Below are 24,796 nucleotides of genomic sequence, written 5' to 3'. Positions count from 1 at the left end.
GGCGGGCGCAGGATGAGGGCGGCCATTGCTGGGGCTCCGTCGCGGGGAGGAGGACGCTGAGCAGGCGCCGAGCCGCGCAGCACTGCGGGGGAGGTGCCCGCGCCGACGCGGGGCCCATGGCCAGGACCACCAGCCAGCTGGTGAGCGCGCTGCGGGAGACGGGATGCGCCGGCCCGTTATCCGCGAACTCGGCTGCCTCCGGGTCTGACGAGGCGGCCCGGTTTCGCGGCCGGGCGGCGCCTCACCTGCGGCCAGGCGACGGGCCGGGCCGCGGACTCCGGCCGGGCGCCTCTCGGCCGCCGCGGGGAGCGCGGGCCTCTGCTGCGGTAGGCGCCGGGCGGCCAGGGGCGCTGACAGGCGCGGAGGGCGGGGGAGGCCGGGAGGTGTCACCCAACCGGGCGGGGTGGAAGTGCCTGGAAAGTTTGTTTTCGCCTCCTCGCAGTCTGAAGCCGAGCCTCTGGGCTTACCTTGCGGTCCTGTCCGCGGAGGAGCGGTTGTGGGCCTTCACCTGGGACGGGGTTCCAGGAAGCAGAGGGTGCGGGATCCTGCCCTAAACGCCTGATGCTCGCGGTTGTATTCCCAAATCCTGATTGGGGTGGTCTGGGACGCTCTGCTCTCAGCTGTGGCATTTGGGTGCTCATTCTGCTCATGGCTTTACTCACTAAGGTGGGAAGCCCCGGGAGGCCGGGCTCAGAGGCACCGCCAAGGGGGAGTGTGAGCTTGACAGGGAGGAGGAATTTTAGGGGGAAAAAAAACAACCACTTGTTGGGTGAAATGTGGAGAAATGTTTCTGTGTTTTTACTATGTTGCTAAAAGTATCCTTAGTGTTTTTGTATTTTCCCTCTGTTCAGTCTTGGAGTGTTGAGACTGTGATTAAGTATGTATACCTTGTATGCGATGTGAAGTGGGTCATGGGAGAATGTCAGAGAGCTAGCAAAACTTGGTTCAAAGGCAAATTTATGGCTCAGTGGTAGAGCGCTTTCTAGCCTGCTCACGAGGCCCTGGGTTCGATTCCCAGTTTGACAGAATAAAAGGAAAAAAAAAATCCCTTAATTGAATGAAGACCTAAGAAGTTTACTTGGCCTCTTATCTTCCAGAATGAAGCTTTGTAATAACGGATCTTAATGTTTTGGGAGGATCATGGGCCCTTTTGACAATTTGAGGGAAGGTATGGGGTCTCTGAGACAGAGAGCTCTCCCTGCGCTGAGTTGGGAGAACTTCAGGTTACAATCTTCTGTTGTAGAGACGAAGTCTAGAAAAGGGGGACCTGTCTGGTGGAGGGAATTGATGAAAGGAAAAAAGAATGTCTTTGACTTTGCAACACATGTTATACCCTGAGGTGCCTGGGCTAGGGGGCAAAAAACATTTAGGCTGCTGGCATGCCTCAGTGGAGGCTCTGGCGACATTCATCCTGGACATTTATAAAGTGAACTTTCACTCAGTCATGCTGTGTGAAAGGTGTGTATTTGATGATGTCTGTGGGAAAAAGAAAAGAGTATATTTTCTCATGGCCTTGACACTTCCACTTGATGGAATTGGAGTTCACCATTTGCTTTTCTTCAGGCAGCTTTTTTAGTGCAAAACACTGGAAACCCAGGGAGCAGAAAAACAATTACAGAATATTGGATAGACTTCTGTAATAAGGAATTGAGAGAATCTAGGCTTTGCACCTTTGTCAGCTAGAGTCCCCCACATGCACGTGTGTGAGAATATGCCAAATTTCCTTTAAGTAATGGCAGAAATGGCCCCGATATTGCATTTATATCCAAGGACAGATAGAGGTGAATAGTTAGAGTGAGTTTTGCATCTCTATGTTAGGGTGGCAGGGCAGGTTCTGTATGAGAAGACCCAGGTCCAACCTAACTTTCCCAACAGAGGGAGAAACAGTATGAGCTGTGAAGATGGAAAATGGCTTACCCGAGTCTGGCACTATTGTGGGTCAAAGGATGTAAGTCTTTATTGAGCCCTTACTTGAAGGCAGACACTTTGCTGTGTACTTCATTCATATCATGTTGTGAGGTAGATATTGTTCCTATTTTAAGTATGGTGGAACTGAAGTGAGAGAGGTTAAGTACTTGCCTCATAAATAGTCAAGTGCAATTTGGCAGAGACTCCACTGTCACCTTGCCCCACATGAGGAGCCCCTAAGTGAGGGTCTGCCAGGCACCTCAACCTAGCACCTGGTTGTAAGGAAGTCCTTGGTGCTGCTGCCCAGGGTGTCTTCCCTGAGGGTTAAACCTGAGTGTCTTGCTGTGCTGTGGCAGGAGGAATGTCTTCATATGGAGGAGAACACACATATTTCTTTGGGCAGATGGCTGTACTCTGTGACCCCTGGGGCCTGTTTCAGCTGTGTGCTGTCAGAAAGCAGCTGTTTGGAAGGAAGCTGTGCTTCATCCTCATTGAGGGGTGAGGCTCTGCTGGGGTGAGGCTTAGAACCCTCCTGTTGGAAAAAAGAAACGTGCAACAGTGTTGTTAAAGGGAGAGTTGGGGTTTGAGCAGAGCAACTTCCTGCATGCTCTGGGTGCTCTGTCTTTTGCAAGGGTGTTGCATCTGTGGGGGAAGGTGGTGGGAAAGGCAGAGAGCATTGAAAGAAGTGGCTTCTGATTGTCACACTCCTTTGTGGGTGGGTAGCTTCTCCTCACATGGCCCATCTGGTGTGGAGCATGATGTATTTTTGTCTCCAGTGACTCCCCAATAGCAGTTACCAAGTTGGTAATGTGGGGTCCCCATTACTAATAAGGGGTGGAAGTAATTACTTGGTCTGATCTCTGATGTGCCAGTTTAAGATAAAGATCATAGCAGCCTCCTGCAGTGATGGGGCCTGAAAGAAGCTTCAGGCTTCTAGTCAGGTCTTGGCCTTTGGGCTGCCTGCAGCATGGTTTTAGGGAGGAGGAACAGGTGACTTCTAGACACGTGTCAGCCTTTTCAGTGTGTCCTTGTCCTTTGGTTCAGGGTTGGGGTGCTCCTGGACAGCTGACTGACTCCAGTGATGAGCTGGAAAGTGCTGCAGAAAGGAAGGGCCCTGTCTGTGATGATATGTTTGGAGAAGAATGGTCCTGTTGTGTACTTCCCCCGTTCTGTGGAATGCCCTTGGGCAGAATCCTGTATGGTTTTTAATTCTGTGAGGAGAGCAAGTTGCTTCCAAGGAGCACTGGGTGCAGCAGGTGTGAGGCCAAGGCCACGTGGGTATGCTCCAGACCCACCCGTTGATGACAGGTGGTTATGGGGTATTTAGTGCAGTTGTTTTGAAGGCAGGTTCAAAGGACGGTGCATAGGGGAGGAAGTGCTGGTGTGGAAAGTAAGTTTTGGACATGTATCATTGAGGTCTTCTCACTTGTGCATTCTTATGTGACCAGATCACACTCTTCACATGTTCAGTGTGACGGCAGGCTCTTTTACTTGAATACTGCCAACAGGTTCAGTATTCAGTCTCTAGTTAGATCACAGGTAGAGTGCATTTTCTTAGGGTCATGAGGAATGTGTTCTTTTTGAGAGGAGAGAGGCCTGTTTGGGTCCTTGATGGCTGAGGGTTCTATTTCTCTACCTGACCTTGATTGCATTTATATAGTTGTTTAAAATCTTGTTTTCACTGTTTTAGTCTGAAAATTTTCCTGGCATTTAAACTGAAAGTTTATTCCAAGAGATTTCCAAGCTTTGAATGTGCTAAGAGAGATATTCAGTTCCTTATAAAGGAACTTCAAATCTTTATCAGAGCATCTATTCAGGGTTATGTTTAAATAGTGGGATTACTTAGGGACTGACAAAAGCTGGTTGCTGGTGCTGCAGATTCTGTGTATGGAGAACATGGGCAAGCCTGTCACAGCCCACAACTGAGAGTGAGTGTGTGGTTTCCACCTGGAGATTTGCCAAGGGGCCTGATGAAGGTGGGTGTGTGGTTCTGGATGGCCTGCTGACTTCATTTCACAGACCAGATTGGTGCCCTCTGGGCTGGGGGACGGACCTAGTCTGTTTCAAGTCAGCTTGCTGCCTGCAGGAAATCGAAGTATGTGAAGAGTGGTTTGAAGGTCTCTCTAAGTTGCCTAAGCTGGCCTCAAGGATCTTGGTTCTGGAGGTGCAGGTCTTTTGCACGGACTTGGGGGCAACCTGTGGTAGGTCTGCCCACTCAGAGAAGGCTGGTATCTCAGTGGGGCTTTGTTCAGAATTCATTCAGTTAAAGGTGTAATTTTTAAAAAACAATTTTAAAAATAATTTAAATAAATTTTTTAGTTGTAGTTGGACACAATACCTTTATTTTATTGTGGTGCTGAGGATTGAACCCATTATCTCGCATGGGGGGCTAGGTGAGTGCTCTACTGCTGAACCACAACCTCAGCCTCAAGGTGTAATTTTTATATAGTGAATTTGTTGTGAAAATCATGTTCTTTGGCTCATTCTTCTCTTTGGGAACTGACTTTACTTCAGTAGGAAGGAGTTGTGGCTCCAAGGGACAGTTTCTTGTTAGAGAAAGCTAGTAAGATTTTCAGAGACTTGAAACTACCTGACATTCTCACCAAGTGCTTGACCTACAGTGGAAATTTTGTGGGGAAAGGGGATTGTGCTGTCTCTTCAATTCTCCTTTCTTATTTTCAGGAGGCTGGGCTTGGGAGGAGAGGGCCTTCATGGCCATTGGACGTTTAGGACCTTGTTCTGGAGCCCAAGTCTTAGGTGTGGTGCCCTTCACTGAGTCAAAAGGGGTCCTTAGTGCTGCAGGCTTGGTTTTAGTGCAGCCAGGGCTGCTGTTCCTCCAGGGAAGGCATGATACATGTAGCCTTTTCCCCCCACGTTCTGGCATTTCCCTTTCCTTCTTATTTCCCCTTTTCCTGGTGAGGGAACACTCCAAGGACTTGCTGGTTGGGTCCCCAGGTGCCAGCACTCCTTACCCCACTCCTGCCCCATCCCCTCCTCTCCTGACCTGTCACCTTCCTCCTAGAAAGGGCCTTGCTTCAGAAGCCTAGTTGTGGTCCTTTTTCCAGCCTGCATGCCCAGGATAATGTCTAGGACGTTTGTAGCTGCCTCATTCTTGGTGGCTTTTGTCTTCTTCAGGCTCTTCCTCTTTGCCTAAAGAAATTCCCCTCTGTGGAACCTCCCCACCTCATGGTTATAAGCTTTGTCTGAGCAGTCTGCTTTGTGGTGGCCACCCCTTCTTCAGGCCTTGGGTCTGTACTAGATTCTGTTTTGAGTTTCATATCTGCTCTTCTAAAACAGGCTTTGGACTTGTTGTGGCCTTGGCTTTTGGAGCCTGGCCTCTTTGCTCCTTTGCTGGCATTCTTATGGATATACCTGTGCATCCTGTGGTGTATTATTCTCGTGCCAGCTTGTCTCACTGTTTTTGCTTTTGGTTGTTTTTTCTTGCAGTACTGGGGATTGAACCCAGGGTGCTCAACCATTGAGCCACATCCCCAACACACACTTCCCGCACTATATTCATTTGGAGACAGGGTCTCTCTAAGTTGCCTAGGCTGGCCTCAAAATTCAAAACCTCCTGAGTCACTGAGATTACAGGCAAGTGTCACCACCCTTGGTGTAAAGAATAAATGTTAATACATAAGCCAAAGTCTATAATTTATTCAAAACCCTCTAGTTTTTAACATAATGTCCTTTTACTGTTCCAGGAGTTCATCCAGAACACACTGCTTTTAGTCCTTATGCCTTCTTAGGCCCTTCTTGCTGTGACAGTTTTTCAGACATTCATTTGTTTTTTGATGACCTTGACTCTGTGTGTGTGTGTGTGTGTGTGTGTGTGTGTGTGTGTGTTTTGAATCCAGGGGCATGTTCCACTTGAGTTTCATCCCTAGTCCTTTTTCTTTTTTTCTTTTCTTTTTTTTTTTTTTTTAAAGAGAGAGTGAGAGAGGGGGGAGAGAGAGAGAGAGAGAGAGAGAGAGAGATTTTTTTTTTTTAATATTTATTTTTTAGTTCTCGGCGGACACAACATCTTTGTTGGTATGTGGTGCTGAGGGTCGAACCCGGGCCGCACGCATGCCAGGCGAGCGCGCTACCGCTTGAGCCACATCCCCAGCCCCCCTAGTCCTTTTTCAAATTTTAAAAAATTTGAGACAGGGTTTTATAAGTTGCTTAGGTTGGCCTTGAACTTTAAATCCTCCCGTCTCAGCCTCTTGGGTCACTAAGGTTACAAGCTTGTGCCACCATATCTGGCATAATTGATAGTTCTGAAGATACTGATCAGCTACTATAGAATGTTCCCCTATTGGGATTTGACAGTATTTTTCTCATAAGTTGGGGTGTGGGTTTTTGAGAGGAGGGGCAAAAACGTTAAGAGTCATTTTCTTTTACTTTTTTGGGGGGTACTGGGGATTGAACTCAGGGGTACTTGACCACTGAGCCACATCCCCAGCCCTATTTTGTATTTTTTATTTAGAGACAGGGTCTCATTGGGTTGCTGAGCACATTGCTTTTACTGAGGCTGGCTTTGAACTCAACATCCTCCTGACTCAGCCTCCTGAGTTGCTGGGATTACAGGCCTGCACCACTGCCCCTGGCTATACTTTTTAATTTGAGACAGGGTTTTGCTGAATTACCCAGGTTGGCCTTGAATTTATGATCCTTCTGCCTCAGTCTCCTGAGTTGCTGGGGATACAGGCATGTGTCATCACACCCAGCTGAGATAACTAGCTATTTTTTTTTTTTTTTTTTGCACAACTGAGTGATAGAATATTGAAATTCACAATTAAAAGTAACCTAAATCTCAATTTCAGGATGATACCTTCCAACTGTCTTTGCAATGAGAGGGGTTTAGTTCTTGGCTCTCTGACTGAGGATGGATCTCTTGTGTGGGGAAGGTTGGCAATGAGCCAGTTGTACCCAACTTGTTCCCTATGAGCCTGTCTAGTGTGGCTGTTCTGACATTAGGCTGTGTGCCCTTTGTGAGCAGTGCTTCCAGTATGACTTTTGGGATTGAGAGGGATGTATTTTCTGCCCTGAACATCAACACACAGGCAAATGATGCTTGCCTGAGGAGTGTCTACACAAGTCTTTGTAGCTTCTTTTGCAAAAGTGAAGAGTGACTTGGTAGCCTGGGCCTGTAATTTGAAAGCTGCAGCTTGGGGGAACTGAGGCTGATAACTCAATCCTGAGTCTACACTAGATGACTAGCACCTCTCCATCATCTGTATTTTTAAATTTCTATTCATCAAGACCTACCTGAACATAAAATGTTACCTTTCAAAGCCTTTGAACACCAAATGCTGGATTAAAATTTTGTATTGAACACTCAATGTTGTGAGCTTGGATAGATGTGGTGGCAGATGAGGCCTGTGTGGACCATTGTCTTCACATGGCCATACCCTAAGTTCCAAACCTGTAGAAGAGCCTTATCCCTCCTGGTGCATTGGAACATGGTCTGTAATCCTATTGACTCAGGAGTCTGAGGCAGGAGGAACTCAAGTTCAAGGACAGTTTTAAAAATTTAGCTAGACCCTGTCTCAAAAAAATAAAAAGGGCTAGGGATGTAGCACAGTGGTAAAGCACCCCTGGGTTTGAACCCAAGTACCCCCCCCCCCAAAAAAAAAAAAAGAAAGAAAAGAAAAAGAAAAAAGGCTTGTCTCAGAGGTACCATTCTAAGGCAGCTACCCACCCACAGGAGGACTGTTTTCCCTGAAGATCCTAAGGATGGGAAACCTGGAAGACCTTCTTATCTGAAGCTGTTTTTCTTTTTTGGTAGAAGGGCTACTTCTGGTGGTCTCTGCTACTTTGGGCAATGTCTGAGAGGGCTGTCACCGGGCCTTGACTTTGCTCTTATTTCTAAGATGGTCTGTGGTGACAAGGGGCATGTGCTTCATGGGTAGGTGTAGACACCTTCAGAGTCACAGCTGTTCCCCCCAAGATGGTTGTGCAGTTTGTGATCCTGGGTAGTGGGGGTATCCTAGAACTCAGCACCCGAAGTAGTCCTACTTGTTTCAGGGTTTCTGGGTTTGCACCCATGCTGATGTTCAGTGAGCGGGTACTTAGTGACAGACACTCCACCATCATAAGTGGGAACAGGCAGCTGGGCACAGTGATGCACGCCTATAATCCCAGTTTGGGAGGCTGAGGTAAGAGGTTTGCAGATTCAAAGCCAGCCTCAGCAATTTAGTGAGACTATAAGAAGCAACCTAGTGAGACCCTGTCTCAAAATAAATAAGTAAATAAGGGGCTGCAGATGTGACTCAGTGGTTAAGCACCCCTGGATTCAGTCCCTGGTACCAAAAAAAAAAAAAAAGATGGGGACGGGCTACATTGGACATCAGAGCCAGCATGTGTTGATACTAGCTGACACAACTAGTGTCCCATGGACCTTCTCTGGCAAATGATGAGGTTTGTCCAAAGACAAACCAGTCTTTGGGAGGATTGTCTGAGCACTAGCTTTGCTCAGCATTTCTTAGGAAGGCTTGCTTTGCAGAACCACAGCAGCCAGATCCTGGGGAAGCTGGTACCTTAGAAACTAATAAAGTATGATAAATGCTCATTCCTAGGCAGCTGTTGGTGCTGACTTCCTTCTTTGAGGTGAGCACTTACTCGTCCTACATCTGCTGCCAATGGGCTATGACTAATTTGGGGCCCAGGCTGAGAGGAGATGCTGTTCCCTCTGTTGCACCATCTCCAAAGCGCACAGCATTTACTGAGCACTTTTTCCATTGTCAACTCATTTTTTTCTTCTTGCTGTTTGGTATTTTTCTTTCATGAGGTTGTGGGTTTTTTTTTTTTTCTTTCTTTTGTACCGGGGATTGAATTTAAGGGCACTTAACCACTGAGCCACATCCCTAGCCCTATTTTGTATTTTATTTAGAGACAGGGTCTCATTGAGTTGCTTAGTGCCTTGCTGTTGCTGAGGCTGGCTTTGAACTTGCGATCCTCCAGCCTTAACATCCTGAGCTGCTGGGATTATAGGTATGCGCCACTGCACCTGGCTTTCATGAGTTTTTTATTGTTCAAAATTATAGTCTTCTACTGATTGTATATACATGCTGGTTATTATCAGATATACAATTTTAAAATATGCGTCTAAATATAGATTTTGTGAATGCATTTTATTCTCATTCCAAAAAAACAAAATATGATGTAAATGGTGCTGTTTTTGGTTTTAAGCATTAGCAGACTCTCCTGTGCAGATGCTGCTGGCACTGAACACTGTGTCTGGGGCAGAAGGTTGAGGAAGACTGGTGGGTAGTTTAGGAGAAGCAGTTATGAACAGAATGTGCTCAGTGTTCCAGGCCTAAAGAAATAGTTTTTGGGGGGGCTGGGGGGCAGTACCAGGGATTGCACCCAGGGCATTGAACCATGGAGCCACATTCCCAACCCTTTTTATTGTTTATTTTGAGACAGGGTCTTGCTAAATTGCTTAGGGCCTCACTAAATTGTTGAGACTAGCCTTGAACTTGGAATCCTCCTTCACCAGCCTCCCAGATCACTGGGATTACAGGTATGTGCCACCATGCCAGACTAACCTGAAGAAATTCTTGGGTAAAAAAGTCTGTGTCTACTCAGGAGGATGCAGCAGAAGGATCACAGGTTTGATATCATCCTGGGCAACTTAATGAGACTCTGTCTTTAAAAAAAAAAAAAAAATTGGGGAATATAGCTCAGTGGTAAAGCCCCCCTGGGCTCAATACCCAGTACTGCAAAGGGCAAAGCCTATGCCTTGCAGCTTGGGGGATAGCCTGCATGGCATTTCTGTCCCTCTGTGAGCCTTGCCAACCAGAAGGGAAGCAGTCAAGAACCTGGTCATTCCAGGTGGTTTCCAAGGGGCAGGGGTGGTGTCCTGCCAGGAGAGGTGGCCAGTCTTCATGTGTCTTCTCCAAAGGCATGTACAGGAAGGACCTGGGCCCTACGGTAAACCCAGGAGGTAGACAGGGAGGCCAGGAAGGAGGGAGGGCAAGGTCTAGTTGCCTAAGCAGGGAAATAGCCAAGAATGGAGGAAATTCCCAATAGAAAATGCTATTTTGCACCTGCTAGGATGACCAGGCAGGCTCTACTTGCCTGCTACATCTGATTTTTGCATGGAGATTGGGTTTGTTTCCAAACTCTGGGACCTTTGGACAATACAAGCCAAAGAAGTTGCTGGTATTAAGAAATTTTATATTAGATTTTTTTCCTTTTGAGCATTTTCTTTTCCTTTAAAAGCCCTACATTCTTCAAATTGTTATTGAATATTGATGCTGAGTTAAGTTTTTAATGATCTGGGATGTTTTCAGATCCTGTAAGTTTGTGTGAAGCTATCAAGATAGCTTCTAAATGAAGTGGTTTTTTTTTTTAAATTTTTATTTATTTATTTGGTACCAGGGATTGAATCCAGGGATGCTTAACCATTGAGCCACATCCCCAGCCCTTTTAATATTTTATTTTGAGAAGGGTATCACTAAGTTAATTAGGGTCTTGCTAAATTGCTGAGGCTGGCTTTGAACTTTCCATCCTTCTACCTCAGCCTCCCAAGTCAGTAGGATTACAGGTGGGTGCCACCATGCCTAGCCAAATGAAATAAGTTTTATTTATTATTTATTTATTTTTTTAATATTTTATTTACATTTTAGTTTTCAGCAGACACAACATCTTTGTTTGTATGTGGTGCTGAGGATCGAACCCGGGTCGCACCCATGCCAGGGGAGTGCACCACCGCTTGAGCCACATCCCCAGCCTCACGAAATCAGTTTTAAAATAAACTTTATTTTGGAATACTTAAGAGTTCCCATAATAACCCTACCCAGATTCTCCTAGAGTTAACACCTTACAAAACCATAGCACATCTCTCAATAGTAAGATGCTAACACAGGACTGCACAATTTTTTTTTTTTAACTAGGGATTGAACTCAGGAGTACCACTAAACCACATCCATATCCACGGCCATTTTCATTTTTTATTTTCTTTAATTTTATTTATTTATTTATTTATTTATTTATTTATTTTAAGAGAGAGTGAGAGAGGAGAGAGAGAGAGAGAGAATTTTTAATATTTAGTTTTTAGTTCTCGGTGGACACAACATCTTTGTTGGTATGTGGTGCTGAGGATCGAACCCGGGCTGCACGCATGCCAGACGAGCGCGCTACCGCTTGAGCCACATCCCCAGCCCCCATTTTCATTTTTTATTTTGAGAGGGGTCTTGCTGAATTGCTGAGACTGGTTCTGAATTTGTGTTTACCCTACCTCAGACTCCTGAGCCACTGGGATTACGTGTGTGCATCACTATGCCTGAAGACCATACTTTTTAAAAAAAAATTTTTTTGGTGGGGGTAGTGGGGATTGAATTTAAGGGGCACTTGACCACTGAGCCACATCTCCTACCCTATTTTGTATTTTATTCAGAGACAGGGTCTCACTGAGTTGCTTAGCACCTTACTGTTTCTGAGGTGGGCATCAAACTTGCAATCCTCTTGCCTCAGCCTTCCAAGCCTCTGGGATTACAAGTGTGGACCATCACATCTGGTTAAATTTTTTTTTTTTTTTTTAGTTGTAGATGGATACAATACCTTTATTTTATTTATTTACTTTTATGTGGTGCTGAGGATCCAGCCCACTGCCTCGAATACTGAGTTACAACCCCAGACCGTGGACCACACTATGGAATGAACTACAGACCTATTTGGGATTTTAGCAGTAATCCCCCACTGCCCCACCTCAATGTCCTTTTTCTATTCTAGATCTTGCCCAGCATGTCACATTCTATTTATTGTCACATCTCCTCTGATCTCTGACCTTCCTTTTTTTTTATGGCTTTGACATTTTTTCCCCATATTTCTATACTAGAGATTGAGCCCAGGTCCTTGCACATGTTGGGCAAGTGCTTTACCACTGAACTGCATCCCAGCTCTTTAAAATGTTTATCTGGAGACAAGGGTGCCTGAACTTGAGATCTTTCTGCCTCAGCCTCCTAAGCTGGGGTCATGGACATGTGCCACAGTTCCTGGCAAGATTGTCAGCTTTGATGCCTTTTCGAGCATTTTTTCTTTCAGGTGAAGCTGCAGTATTGTTTATTGTCCATCGACCTTTGCCTTGAATCACAAATGAACTCTAGCACTCCTACTTTGTTTGAAGTTTTTAAATTGAACCAAGAGCAGATATTCTTTTAGCACAGATCTTGGAAGAATGCATTTGGGAAAGCCAGGGCTTTGATTTATTTCTCATCCGTCTGCCGAATTCCTCCATTTTTCTCTCCACACTGTGATAGCATAGTCAGGACATAGATTGGCAGGAAGACAGACCAGGGCACCAATAAGACAGGAAAGTACTTTAAGGAAAGTGGTGGCATTGTCTCCTGGCAGTGATAATTGGGGCATGTAGGAGCAGTGGCTAGGCCCATCAAAGTCTGTGGTTAGGTGCTCATAGTTAGCTTTGAGACAGTGGAATCCCAGACTGACCTATTGCCCTCCCTCCTTCCCTTGTTTCTTTTTTTTTTTTTTAAGATTTTATTTATTTATTTATTTTTTTTAGTTCTCAGCAGACACAACATCTTTGTTTGTATGTGGTGCTGAGGATCGAACCCGGGCTGCACGCATGCCAGGCGAGCGCGCTACCGCTTGAGCCACATCCCCAGCCCCCTTCCCTTGTTTCTGGTAGCTAAACTCTAGATGAATGTTGTGCTTGACTAAATAGATCTTCCTGTGCATGTTGAGGATGTTGTGAGATGTTCCTGTGTACTTGGTTGTGAATAGTGTGACACAGTTACTGTGTCTAACTTGGTAATTATTGACCCCAGAAGAAACTCTTTGTTTAGAATTTGCAGGTAAGGCAGTCAAGAGGGAGACCATGTATTTCTGGTGCCTTTTCGTGCTTGTGAATCTGCTGGAGGGAGTTCCTGTCTTGGCTGGTTTAGGTTTTTTTCCTATTTCAGTAAGGGAATAGCTTCTCAGGATTAAAAACCAAGGTCTGACCCCATGAATCCAGCATTTTCTTTTAGGATCACCTGACTAGAACAACCATCCTTATTACTGTGGTGCCGCTCCCCCATCCAGCGCGGGTGGCTGAACTAAGGTCACCGTGTGAATTCGGGGTGATGCAAAATAAAACACAGACACGAAATACCTTTACGCAAGCTTCAGGATGGCTTTCCCTGCCTCCTGGCCTCAAGCTCCCCAAAAGGGAATACAAGAGAGAGTCACGAGAGGCTGATGAGAGAGAGGGAGGGAGGGGTTGTCAAGCATGTTCAGAAGTGAGCTTTTATTTGGGGGGATGCTGTTCTTAGAAACTTCTATCTAAAAAAGACAGGAAGGGTAGGATTACATGGGAACAGGTGAGTGTAACTCAACGCCAGCAGGTACACCTACACCTGAAGCCACGCCTTGCTATCTGAGTTGGGACAACGCCCACATCATTATGAAATGGAAATGTAGTAATTGGTCAGAGCCCCCTGTGACAGGACTTGAAGGTGTGTTCATTCAGAGCAGTTTCTCACACTATGGTTATGCATTTACACATGGAATACACTGGGTAAACAAAATCCTGGTCATCTTCAGGACTCTGGGACTTTCCAACAGGCCCCTTCACTGCTCCTGGGGAGATTCTATTCACATGGACAAAGCTATGGACTGTAGGAACAGAGTTGAAGGACAATGGAGAAGGAGAGGGCAGAACTGGTAAGCCAATGTAAGCAAGGGGAAGGTGACCAGAGCAGCCACATCAGTGGCAGGGGTGAAGGCACTGAGGTCTTCAACCCAGCAGAGCACAGACTGTCCTTGAAAGGGTAGACCAGCTAGGGGACTGGAAGGGGTTGGTAGGGCTAGAACCCCAGAGAGGGAAATTCTCTATGAACCAGAGATGCCCTTGTGCTTGCCTGTGTGTGCTAGATTTCATCTCACTGTTGACTTGTGAGTCTTGGAGGCTGAGGAGGTTCCTTTAAGGAGCTAGGTCAGAAACTCAAAGAGTGTGGATTAGGTGCCTGGTAGGGCTCTGGGGTTGTAGCTCAGTGGTAGATTGCATGCCTAGTATGTGTGAGGCACTGGGTTTGATTCTCAGGACCATATAAAAAATAAAAAATAAAGGTATTGTGTCCATCTACAACTAAAAATTAAAAAGAAACGGGGGGAAGGGGGATCCTTATTATGTTCTTGCTGGCTCTGAGCTATCACTCTTATTTGCAGACTAGATTATAAGGAAAAACATTTACTGAATGAATTTAATTCCGAAGGAAAGATTCATATTTAAGTGGTGTGTAAGTAATGTGACTTCCGATTAGAAACTTAATTTTTCTTTGTTGTCAACTTTAGCATGTCAAATTATTGATTGTAGCAAAATGAAAGGCAAGAGCCTATTGATATTCTTTTCTAAGAACCAATTTCATTGACTAAATTTTTTGTTTTTTATTTTTATTTTTTATACTGATGATTCAATCCAGAAGTGCTTTTCCACCTAGCTGCATACCCAGCCCTTTTAATTTTTTAATTTTGCAATGGAGTCTCATTAAGTTGCTCATTGTGTCCTCCTGCCTCAGCATCCTGAATTGCTGGGATTATAGGCATGTATCGTTGCACCCTTCTGAGTAAAGCTTTTAAATATGGCTTCTTCTAGCTCCCGCCTCCAGCCACCTAAAGCGGTGGCAAGGTTTACAGAAGAGACTAGCGAGAGAGGGAGAGCACGCCAGAGAGTGAGCTTTTATTGGGAAACAAAAAATTCAAGGGAAAATCCCATCCAATGAAGGTTAAGGGGGGCAGTATCCCAAAGTCAGGGCCAGCAATTGGGTCTTCAGGTCAGTGGTCAGGCACGCCTCTGCACGGACAAGCCCTCAGACCTGGGAAAGGGTGTGGGATGGCTTTAACACCGCTGTGTCTAAGCGTCTCTCACCCAGCCAGGGAGGCAACTCAAATCAGGTGCGAGGATGGCTTCCCACACATCCCTATACTGGGGATTGAACCCAGAGCACTTGACCACTTAGCTATATCCTAAACTCTTTTGGGTTTATTTTTTATTTTGAGACAGGGTCTCGCTAGGTTGCTAAGGTTGTTCTTGAACTTGTGATCCTCCTTCCTCAGCCTCCTGAGTCACTATAGTTATTGGTGTGTACCACCATGCCTATGCCCAGCTCTGGTCTGTTTTTTTTTTTTTTGAGAGAGAGAGAGAGAGAGAGAATTTTCTTTTAATATTTATTTTTTGGTTTTCGGCGGACACAACATCTTTGCTTGTATGTGGTGCTGAGGATTGAACCCTGGCCACACGCATGCCAGGTGAGCTCGCTACCGCTTGAGCCACATCCCCAGCTCTCTGGTCTGTTTTTAATCAAATTGGGATCCTTGCTCCGTGTCAGACGTTGTTTTGTCTCTTGTTTTCACATAACATTTTGCATGTAAGTTTCTTTAAAACTCCTTTTGCAGCAGTTGCATAATACTTTTCTATGAGTGAACCATTGTCCTGGCTTTGGACAATTGCATAGGTTGTTTCCTTGGTTCTGGGATTGAGCCCAGGGCCTTGTGCATGATAATTCCACACTCTACCATTGAACTACCCCAGCCCAGGATTATTTTCTAAATGCATTTTTTTTTTAACACTAGGTCTTGCTGTGTTGCTCAGGGTGGCCTCAAACTCCTGTGTTCAAGTTATCTTCCTACCTTGATAGTTGGGACTATAGATATGCACCATTTCATTCAGCTTAACGGCAGTATATATGTTTATATGTTATATGTGTGTATAAACATGTATATACATACATAACATGTTTATGCACAGACAAATATAGTGTATGTGAACATACACATGCAATTCTTTGGAAGGCATAGTACTAGAGATTGAACCTAGGACTTTGGGTATGCTAGGCAAATGCTCTCACACGAGCTATATGCTGTCACCTTAATTTTATTTTGAAATGGCCTCACCAAATTGCCCAGGCTTACTTCGAATTTACGATCTTCTGCCTCAGCCTCCCCAATAACTCAGATTATACACATGTGCCACTGTGCCCCATTTTAATGGGGATACACACTCACATACTCATATATTTTTTGCTGTGCTGGGGATTGAACCCAGAGCCTCATGCATGCCAGGCAAGTGCTCTTACTACTGAACCACATCTCCAGTCCTGGAGATTTTATTTGTTGTGCTACTGAGGATTTAACCCAGGAGTGCTCTACCACCATGCTACACCCTCTAGCCCTTTTTAAATTTTTATTTTGAAATTGGGTCTCACCAAGTTGTCCTTAAACTTGTGATTCTCCTGCCTCACATTCTCAAGTTGCTGGGATTACAGGTGTGTGTGTATGTGTGTGTGTGTGTGTGTGTGTGTGTGTGTGTGTGTGTATAGGTATATTTTTTAAACAGGTGGCTATTTTAATAATGTAAATCTTGATCTGAATTTCTGACTGTATTGGCTAGATTCCAGGTAGGGGAGTTGATGAGGTCAGAAGGGTAGAATCTAAGGTCTAACAGGTGTTTAGCCTGCCTCCTGATTCCCTGATTAGCACAGGGTCAGCGTCAGTTGAACTGACCTTCCATTAACTGGGAGGGTTCAGAGCATGGACTATAGTTGAATTCTGCTTCAGAATTGAATATGGCTTTACTGTGGCATGAATATGGCATGACTTGTGACAAGGACCTGCTCTTTGCCTCTTTGTCGCTTTCTGTGAAAAGGATGAGAGTTGTATCTACCCACCAAGGTGGTTTTGAGAACTGTAATAATATGTGTAAAATGCTCAGAAGAGTGTATTATGAATGGCAAATAATGTTCTTGTCAGAAGGTGAGAAAAATGGCATTTTGTTAATTTTATTTAAGCAATAGTAAAGTTGTACTTACAAAAGTATATATTCTATATATGCAGAGTTTTAAGAATAAAAATGAATGAACTCATATGTATCTACCACCCTGCTTAAAAAATAGGATTTTACGGGCTGGGGATGTGGCTCAAGCGGTATCGCACTCACCTGGCATGCGTGCGGCCCGGGTTCAATCCTCAGCACCACATACAAACAAAGATGTTGTGTCCGCCGAGAACTAAAATATAAATATTAAAAAATCTCTCTCTCTCTCTCTCTCTCTTTAAAAAAAAAAAAAATAGGATTTTACCAGTTTCTGAGAAGCCCTGAGTGGCCCTCCAGATGGGAATCCTATCCCCAGTCCAAAGGCTGCTCCTATCCTGATTTTCATGTTGATGAAACTAATAGTATTTGGGGAGAGGGTGTGGGTTTTGAACTCAGGGGCACTTTATCACTAAACTATATCCCTAGCCGTTTTTATTTTTCAATTTGGGACAGTTGCTGAGGCTGGCCTTGAACTTGTGATCCTCCTGCCTCAGCTTCCTGAGTCACTGAGATTACTGTCCTGGCTCAAGCCCATTTTATGGAAGAGTAAATTATGACACAGAAAGAGGATGGGTTGGCCAAGAGTAAGTTGCAAATGTAGAGTTGGACCCTGGTTCTTGATTTTGCTATTCCACTGTAGTTGTTCATTCTATGTGGAAACCTGTGAGGTAGGAGAAGGCAGTGATGACATTCTATCAACACCCTACCTCCTCTTGTTCTTCATGCTGGGACTAGCTTTGTGGCATTTCCTGGGATGAAAGGAGCTTCTTTCCAGAATGTTCTTAGCCAGTGTGCAGAGCCTACTTGTGTGCAGAACCCCTTTGGAGTCGGCTGATTAGCACCTCCCACAACTCCTGCTCCCATGCCACATATTGAATCTAGTGCTAGGCACATGCATACTGGAGTATGCGTGTGCGTGTGCTTGTGTGTGTGTGTATGTGTGTTGGCTGTGTTTTGACTGCACCTGTTGCAGTGCTTTCCAGGGCTCCAGAGCATTTGCTGGTATTTAAAGACAGCATGGCATTTTGAGTGTGGGATTCTTTCTCTTGCTGGCTGAAGTGTTAAGCTGCATGACAGTGTCTTGACCATAGAAGGCCCTTGTTTCAATCTTGATTACTGTCCTGTGTGTTTGGGAGCTCAGCCTTTATGTATGATTTTGTTCTCAAAGTTGGGCCTCCTAATGCACTAGGTATTAGTGAAGTTTTATTCACAGGTAAATTAACAGCATTTGGAAAGGGGGTGGGCTTCATTTGGCCCTGAGAGGCTTATGTGGTCTGAGATCTTTGGCTGGGAAAACTTTGTGTATGTGTTTTTGGTGCCATTTAATGGTGTAAGTGCCCATAACCTTTCCCTCTGAGCTTGGCCTGCTCAATCTCCTTGTAAATTAACTAATCAAATCCTCACAACAAGCTTTGGCTTTCCCCTCTGACTTGGAGACAAGAATCTGAGCTACAGACCAATGGCTAGTGAGTGGCAGAGTTGGCATCCCAGCCCATGCAGAACAGGAGCCCTAACATTTATGTAATGAATGGATCTGTCCATTCCAGGCCTGGGGCTGGTTCATATGCAAAAGTTTTAGATAGTTTCATAAGGAATGATTCAGCTGTCGGATTTCTTTATTCTGATAACGAGGACTTAGATTCTTCTTCATCAGGTTTGTAGGGGGAAAAAAACCTTTTAGGAGCCAAGACATGTTTTGGTAATCTAGCGGTGATTGCTCAAATATTGGGTGTGTAGAGAGCAGTGGCCTCCCCTGAGGCTGGGACTGTTTTCCTGGCACCAGTTCTTGTGTCTTTAACCTCCAGCTTCTAAAATCATCCTTTATATAAACTCCTTGCTTCATTTGCAGTTTGTCCTTAAAGAGGGATCTGAGGAAATCCAGTCTACCCTCTTCCCCAACTTCAATCCCCTTGCTTGTCTGATAACAGACCCATGAGTTTTCTCTTTTTATAGTGCTGGGCCTTTTGGGAAATGCTCATTGAATACCTGTTAAGAGTATGAGTAAATGAACTACTGTAAAAGTGTTCTAAATTGCATTTTAAAGTAGAGGGAGGAACTGCCTGTGATTCTCCAACCCTGATGCAATCCTTGTGAGCCATCTTGGATTGGAAGGGGGGTAGGGGGAGTGCTTCTTTAGCCAGGTGTAGGCCAGGCCATGGCTCCTCACTGAAACCTGGAGGAGTCTGTCATGCTTCTACTTTCTCCTTAGCCCCCTGCAAGACTGACGTGCCATCAGATAATTAAGAACTGTGAGTTGTGCTTTCAAAATATACAGTTCTGTATTTTTAAAAAGTAAAGCTTCATGTACCTGACAATTAGTCTTCTAATTGCAGTCTGCAGCCTTGGAAGACTTGAGGTGTCTGGTATGTGAGGCTTGAAGAGAGGTGGAGAAGAAATCCATGGATCATTTGTTTTCCTTGGTCTCCAAGTCCATTTGCATTTCAATCTATTTGTCAATCACATATTTGTTACATTTAGCAGTTTTGAATGCCGGTCACTGGGTATGTTGATGTATTGATGTTTTCCTAAACATTCCCTAGCAACTGAGCAGTGTACTATGTACTACTTTTAAGCCTGTTTTTGGTGGATTTGAAAATGTAATTAGATCTCAAATTAATTTTCCCTTGAGGGTTTCTACTTCTGAAAGGGAGACTGCTGAGCTTAATACTCAAAAAGTGAAAGAAATTGAAACGCTTTAAGTTCTTATGTGCAAATTACATGAGACAATTTGAAGTTCTTTAAAAACTTTAATTTGTTTAAAACTTGTCTGTTTTTCTATCAGGCACTTGGTAGTCCTCCTTGAACCCTGGGTGGAAAGGAGTGGTGGGAATAGCTTGGGGAGCCCATGCAGAGAGCTCATGGACACCAGTGATGTGTGTGGACTGCACTACAGGTGTGGCCAGACCCACTTTTTCATAGGAGGTGCTCAACAGTCTTAACTTTGTCAATGGCACTGACTGTCCTAGCTGAATTAAACTTAGGGGTTTGTCCTTCCTTGATCTCCATAGATCTAACGCATTTCCCTGAGATAATCCAGTTGCAGAAGCTTATCCTGGCAATGACACAGGAGCTAGGAGAGAGGACAGGAGGGATCCCTTGCTGAAGGGGACATTGGATGACTGCCAGGATTGGGGAGTGGGTGTTGTAAGGGTGGTCTGGGAAGGCCTTGGCTGTGGGCAGCCAAGGGTGGAAGACTGCTGGTGAGGCAGGCCAAAGCACAGGTCTCATCTGGATTGGCTGTGCATTTTCATTTGTGTAGGAAAGGCCAGATATCAGATGGTAATGGGGGTTCTTAAGGAAACACTTGTGGAATGAATAGAGGGCCATCTTCTTGTGAACTCTTTTGTCAAAGTGCTTCATTATATGGGATGGGCAGAGGGACAGGGATGGTAGATGGACCAAAGGATTTTGTTACTTTAAATTTCCTCAGAGACGTAAATTTCAGAAGCTATTGAGTAATGAAAAGGATTTACTTACCATAATTTTGGGTCACCAAATGGGTGGCAAATGGATTGGGCTGAGCTTGGAGGTGATGACTCACCCCCAAGCCCGAAGTTGGCTGGATTCTCAGGCTGCGTGGCCTCTGTAGGGCTGAGGGCTGGAAGGGCTGCTTGGAGTCTGGCAGGACCCTCTTTGGCACACAGGCCACTGGGCAGTGCATGTCCTCCAGAGCAGGGGCGGGGGAGGGGGGCAGTATCAGCTGTATATGCCACTTGCTTCCTGCTTAAAAATGCTATAGAATTTGCTCTTTCAAAAGCAGCTATAGTCAAATAAGCTTTTATTTTTCTAAATACTGATTTATGTATTTATGTTGGTATTGGGTATTGAACCTAGAGGCCTTAAATCACAGAGCCACATCCCCTGCCCTTTTTATTTTTTTTATTTCAAGACTGGGTCTTGCTTAGCGCCTTGCTAAATTGCTGAGGCTGGCTTTGAAATTGGGATTCTCCTGCTTCAGGCTCACAAGTTGTTAAGATTACAGGCATGCATCACTGTACCTGGCTTCAAATAAGCATTTAGATTTTGGGCTGGGGTTGTGGCTCAGTGGGAGAGCACTTGCCTCGCATGTGTGAGGCACTGGGTTCCATCCTAAGCACCACATAAAAATAAATAAAGAAAATAAAGGTATTGTGTCCAAAAAAAAAAAAAGTGAGATTCTCAAGCTTTTCATTTCACAACTGATGCTTCGAAATGCTTTAAAAAGATAATATTTCATCTTTTCCTTTTATTGCAAATTTAAAATCATTCATAGCCATAGCCAGGCACAATGGTGCATGCCTATAATCCCAGTGGCTCAGGAGGCCAAGGCAGAGGATCACATGTTTGAGGCCAGCCTCAGCAACTTAGACTTTGTCTCAAAATAAAAAATAAAAAGGGATGGGGATGTGGCTTGGTAATAAAGCACCCCTTGTTAAAGCCAAACCAAAAACCAAAAACAAGTCAACAAAAAACATAGCTATGGCAGCAAGTTAGGACTACCTTGAGAGATGGCAAGTGCATTCTATTGACCCTGTAAAGATTGCTGCCTGGGAGTGGCCCTGAGAGGTGCTTAGCTGCCATGCTGTGACCATGGCAGGAAAGAAATTGCAGAATTCCACACAGGCAGAAGGTTGCCATGGACAGGGTCTCTATCATTATATCCATAAGAGTGTCACGGTGAGGTGACCAGTGTCTGGGAGCCCAGGAGTGGTATGTGACTGTGGGCTTTAGCCTCAGGAGGCACAGGCCCTTATGGGTGGCCTTGTGCCTCATGCTACTCTTTTCTGGTTTGAAGTATCCAGTGGGTGTCAGAATGACCCTATGGGGTGTTTAGAGGTACTGAGGTATCTGGCTGGTACCAGGGGCACTGTCTGGAGGTGGCCGTGCCATGGCCCAGCCACATTTACGTGACTTGAGAGCTGTCCCTACTTCCAGCCATTTGCACTGACTAGTCCTCTGCTGAAAGTCTCTCTTTAGATGTCTTTGGGGCTTTCCCCTCCTCCTTGAGTGTTTGCTCAGATGTCACCTGCCCAGTAAAGGCTTCTTTGGTTGAATGTGTACTACCCCCACCCACATAATCCCATCCTCCTTCCCAGTGTGGCTTCTTGAGTGCCTGGACTTGCTTTTTTTTTTTTTTCTTCGTATCTCCAGTGATCTGGCAGTGCAGGCCCTGTGGCAGGTGTTCAGTGGACATTGTAGATCTGAGGGACTGGTGGTACCACATGGTTGGAGGTGTTGGGAAGGCCTTGCCATTTCACATAGACCATGTGATGGACAAGGGGGGGGTGTGAGTCTGTATTACATCATGTGTTGTGTTATTGCCACTTCAAAAATCCAGAGTTCTTTCCAGACATCACTTGGATGTTGATTTCAAAATGACTGGTCTCTTTTTGTGGTTCTAGGAATTGAAACCATGGCCTCATTGGCAAGCATTTTACCATTCATGGTCAAAATATAAAATATTTTATTGTTTTTATTTAGACACGGGTCTTGCTAAGTTGGCTGTGTTGGCCTCTACTTGCCAATCCTCCTGCTCCAGCCTCCTGAGCAGTTGGATTAAGGCATGCACCACCATGCCTGGCTGAGTTTTCTTTCTAATTTGTGAAGGCTGCTGCATTTTGAATTTGAAACCTTAGGGGAAAGTGAAACTTATATGTGTGAGGCAGGGCTGTGGATGTGGCTCAGTGGTAGAGCTTTGCATTGCATGCATAAGGCCTTAGGTTCAATCCCCGGTGCTGCAAAAAAATAATAAATAAAAACTTTTAGGGCCTGGGGTTGTGGCTCAGTGGTAGAGTACTTGCCTAGCACATGTGAGGCACTGGGTTTGATCCTCAGCAGCACATAAAAATAAATAAATAAAATAAAGGCATGTGTACATCAGCAACTTAAAAAAAAAATTTATTTTTAAATGTAGCCAGGTGCAGTGGCACATGCCGGTAATCCCAGTGACATAGAAGGCTGAGGAAGGAGGATCACAAGTTCAAGGCCAGCCTCAGTAATTTAGTGAGATCTGCAACTTTAGTGAAACTTTGTCTTAAAGTAAAAAAGGGGCTGGGCATGTGGCTCAGTGATAGAGCACCCCTGAGTCCAGTCCCCAGTACTGCAGTCAATTAGAGCAGTCAGTAATGTATGATGCCTGTTTAGCTATTGTTATGCTTCAGGTTCTTTTTTTTTTTTTAATATTTATTATTTTTTAGTTCTCGGTGGACACAACATCTTTGTTGGTATGTGGTGCTGAGGATCGAACCCGGGCCGCACGCATGCCAGGCAAGCACGCTACCGCTTGAGCCACATCCCCAGCCCAACTTCAGGTTCTTAATGTAACTATGTCCCCCCTGCCATTGCAGTGTTGTGTCAGCAGCTGAACCATTCCTGAGCCCATGGCCACTCTGCCCAAATCCCTGGCCAGCCTGTGCTGTATCTCCATTGCAGCAAGGGATCTGCCCTGGGCCCTCCCAGCACCTATACATGTTTACATAGCTACCTCACCATTGTAACAGGATGGTTCTGGAGCAGGAGGTCAGCTTCTATGGGTAGGGACCATGTTTGTCTTCTGGCCATTTCCCCATGCCTTGCTAGCACAGTGGCCATGTTTGCTGAGTAATTGGATGAATAGTATAGTTCATTTACCTCCTTTAAGAAACTGAGCTGGGATATGACTCAGTTTGTAGAGTACTTGCCTAGCATGCACAAGTCCCTGGGTTCAATCCCCAGTACCACCAAAAAAAAAAAAAAATTATTGAAGACTTGAATTGGGTGTCAACATACCTTATATACAAACAGAGATATAGATATGAAAAATTGTGGTACATATGTGTATTAAGAGTTGTAATGCAAAAAAGTTTCATGTGTAATGGCATAAATTGACGTGAACATACTTTATATAGAGAGATACGAAAGATTGTACTCTATATGTGTAATAAGGATTGTAATGCATTCCACTGTTGTCGTGTATTTTAAAAAATAATAAAAAATCAATAAAAAAAAAAAAAAGAAAAGAAACAGAGCTGGAAATGAGGCTTGGGGTAAAGTTCTTGCCTGGCATGTGTGAGGTCTTGAGTTCAATCCCCAGCACCACAAAAAATTAAGGAAGAAAGGAAGAAAGAAAATAAGTTCTTCAACTGGGAAGTCTTTAAAAAAAAAAAAAAAGCAGAGCAGCAGCTTTGATAAGCAAAGTGAGTGACTATATTCTCATGAAATAACAAAAACTGTGTCTTTGAAGAGTGTGGTGTACCTTCAGAAGTCATTCCATATCCTGGGCTAGATATAGCTGGGTGTGCTAAAGGTCCTGGATCTCTTCTTAAGCCTTCTAGGGCTGTGAATGTGAAGTTGCTATGAGCTATGAGCTGTACAAAGAACATAAATGTGCCTGCTGAGGGTGGTTGAAGGGCCTGGGGGGTAGGTTCCTGAGGATGAGTACAGAAATCCTAGGTGGAGGAAGACGATGGCTGTAGGTGCTCCCCACTCCCCATTCCTGCCCTGCCATTCTACCTCACTCCTGCATCTCGTTAACCTGGTTGTTGCCTTTTACTTCATGCCCATGAAACAGAAGCAGCTTGACTTAGTTCAGGCTCTAGAGCATTCTGCACCTTCCCATGACCTGTTGATGGTTTCAGACAGAAGTCCACAGCAAAGACAGACAACTAACTAGTTTATATTGATTTATATTAAGGTGCCATGTTTGCCTTCAAGGAGAGGCTTATTGACGCCTTAAGACTTTTCATTGGAAATGTACTTTGGGGGGGGGGCTGCAGTTGTAACTCAGTGGTAGTAAAGCACTTGCCTAGCATATGTGAGGCACTGGGTTCGATCCTCAGCACCACATTAAAAAAAAATTATAAAGATACTGTGTGTTCATCTACAACTGAAAAAAAATTGTACTTTAGCTGAGTGACATTGTCAAGTATTTTATGTCAAGTATTTTAAAGGAAAGAGTTAGTATTGGGTACATGGATGTTTATAGTTGAGAAAGACCTGGGCTGAAACCGCTCTCTTGAAACAGGCTCTGGGAAGTGTATGGAATGTACTCTTTGTCTAGCCACTGACTGTCATGGTATATGGATCACCCTCAGGGTGCAGTGCTCATCAAAGACTCATGGGAAAAGCTCC

The 24,796-nt window shown here is 44.8% G+C and overlaps 1 protein-coding gene across 1 annotated transcript in view; it reads left to right on the top strand.

Moving 5' to 3' along the window:
* Positions 1 to 7: 7 nt before the first annotated feature.
* The window catches only part of Pdpk1 (3-phosphoinositide dependent protein kinase 1), a 71,665-nt gene continuing 46,876 nt past the window's right edge, over positions 8 to 24,796 (top strand). Inside the window, exon 1 of the mRNA XM_026385221.2 lies at positions 8 to 140. Coding sequence (XP_026241006.1) covers positions 117 to 140 — 24 coding nt within the window. The 5' untranslated portion in view covers positions 8 to 116. The remainder of the gene's footprint in view (positions 141 to 24,796) is intronic.

This window comes from Urocitellus parryii, chromosome 9, assembly GCF_045843805.1.
Source record: "Urocitellus parryii isolate mUroPar1 chromosome 9, mUroPar1.hap1, whole genome shotgun sequence".
NCBI classification, from domain to species: Eukaryota; Metazoa; Chordata; class Mammalia; order Rodentia; family Sciuridae; genus Urocitellus; species Urocitellus parryii.
The sequence above is the reverse complement of the archived record's forward strand: the minus strand, read 5'-3'. Positions and strand labels throughout refer to the sequence as shown.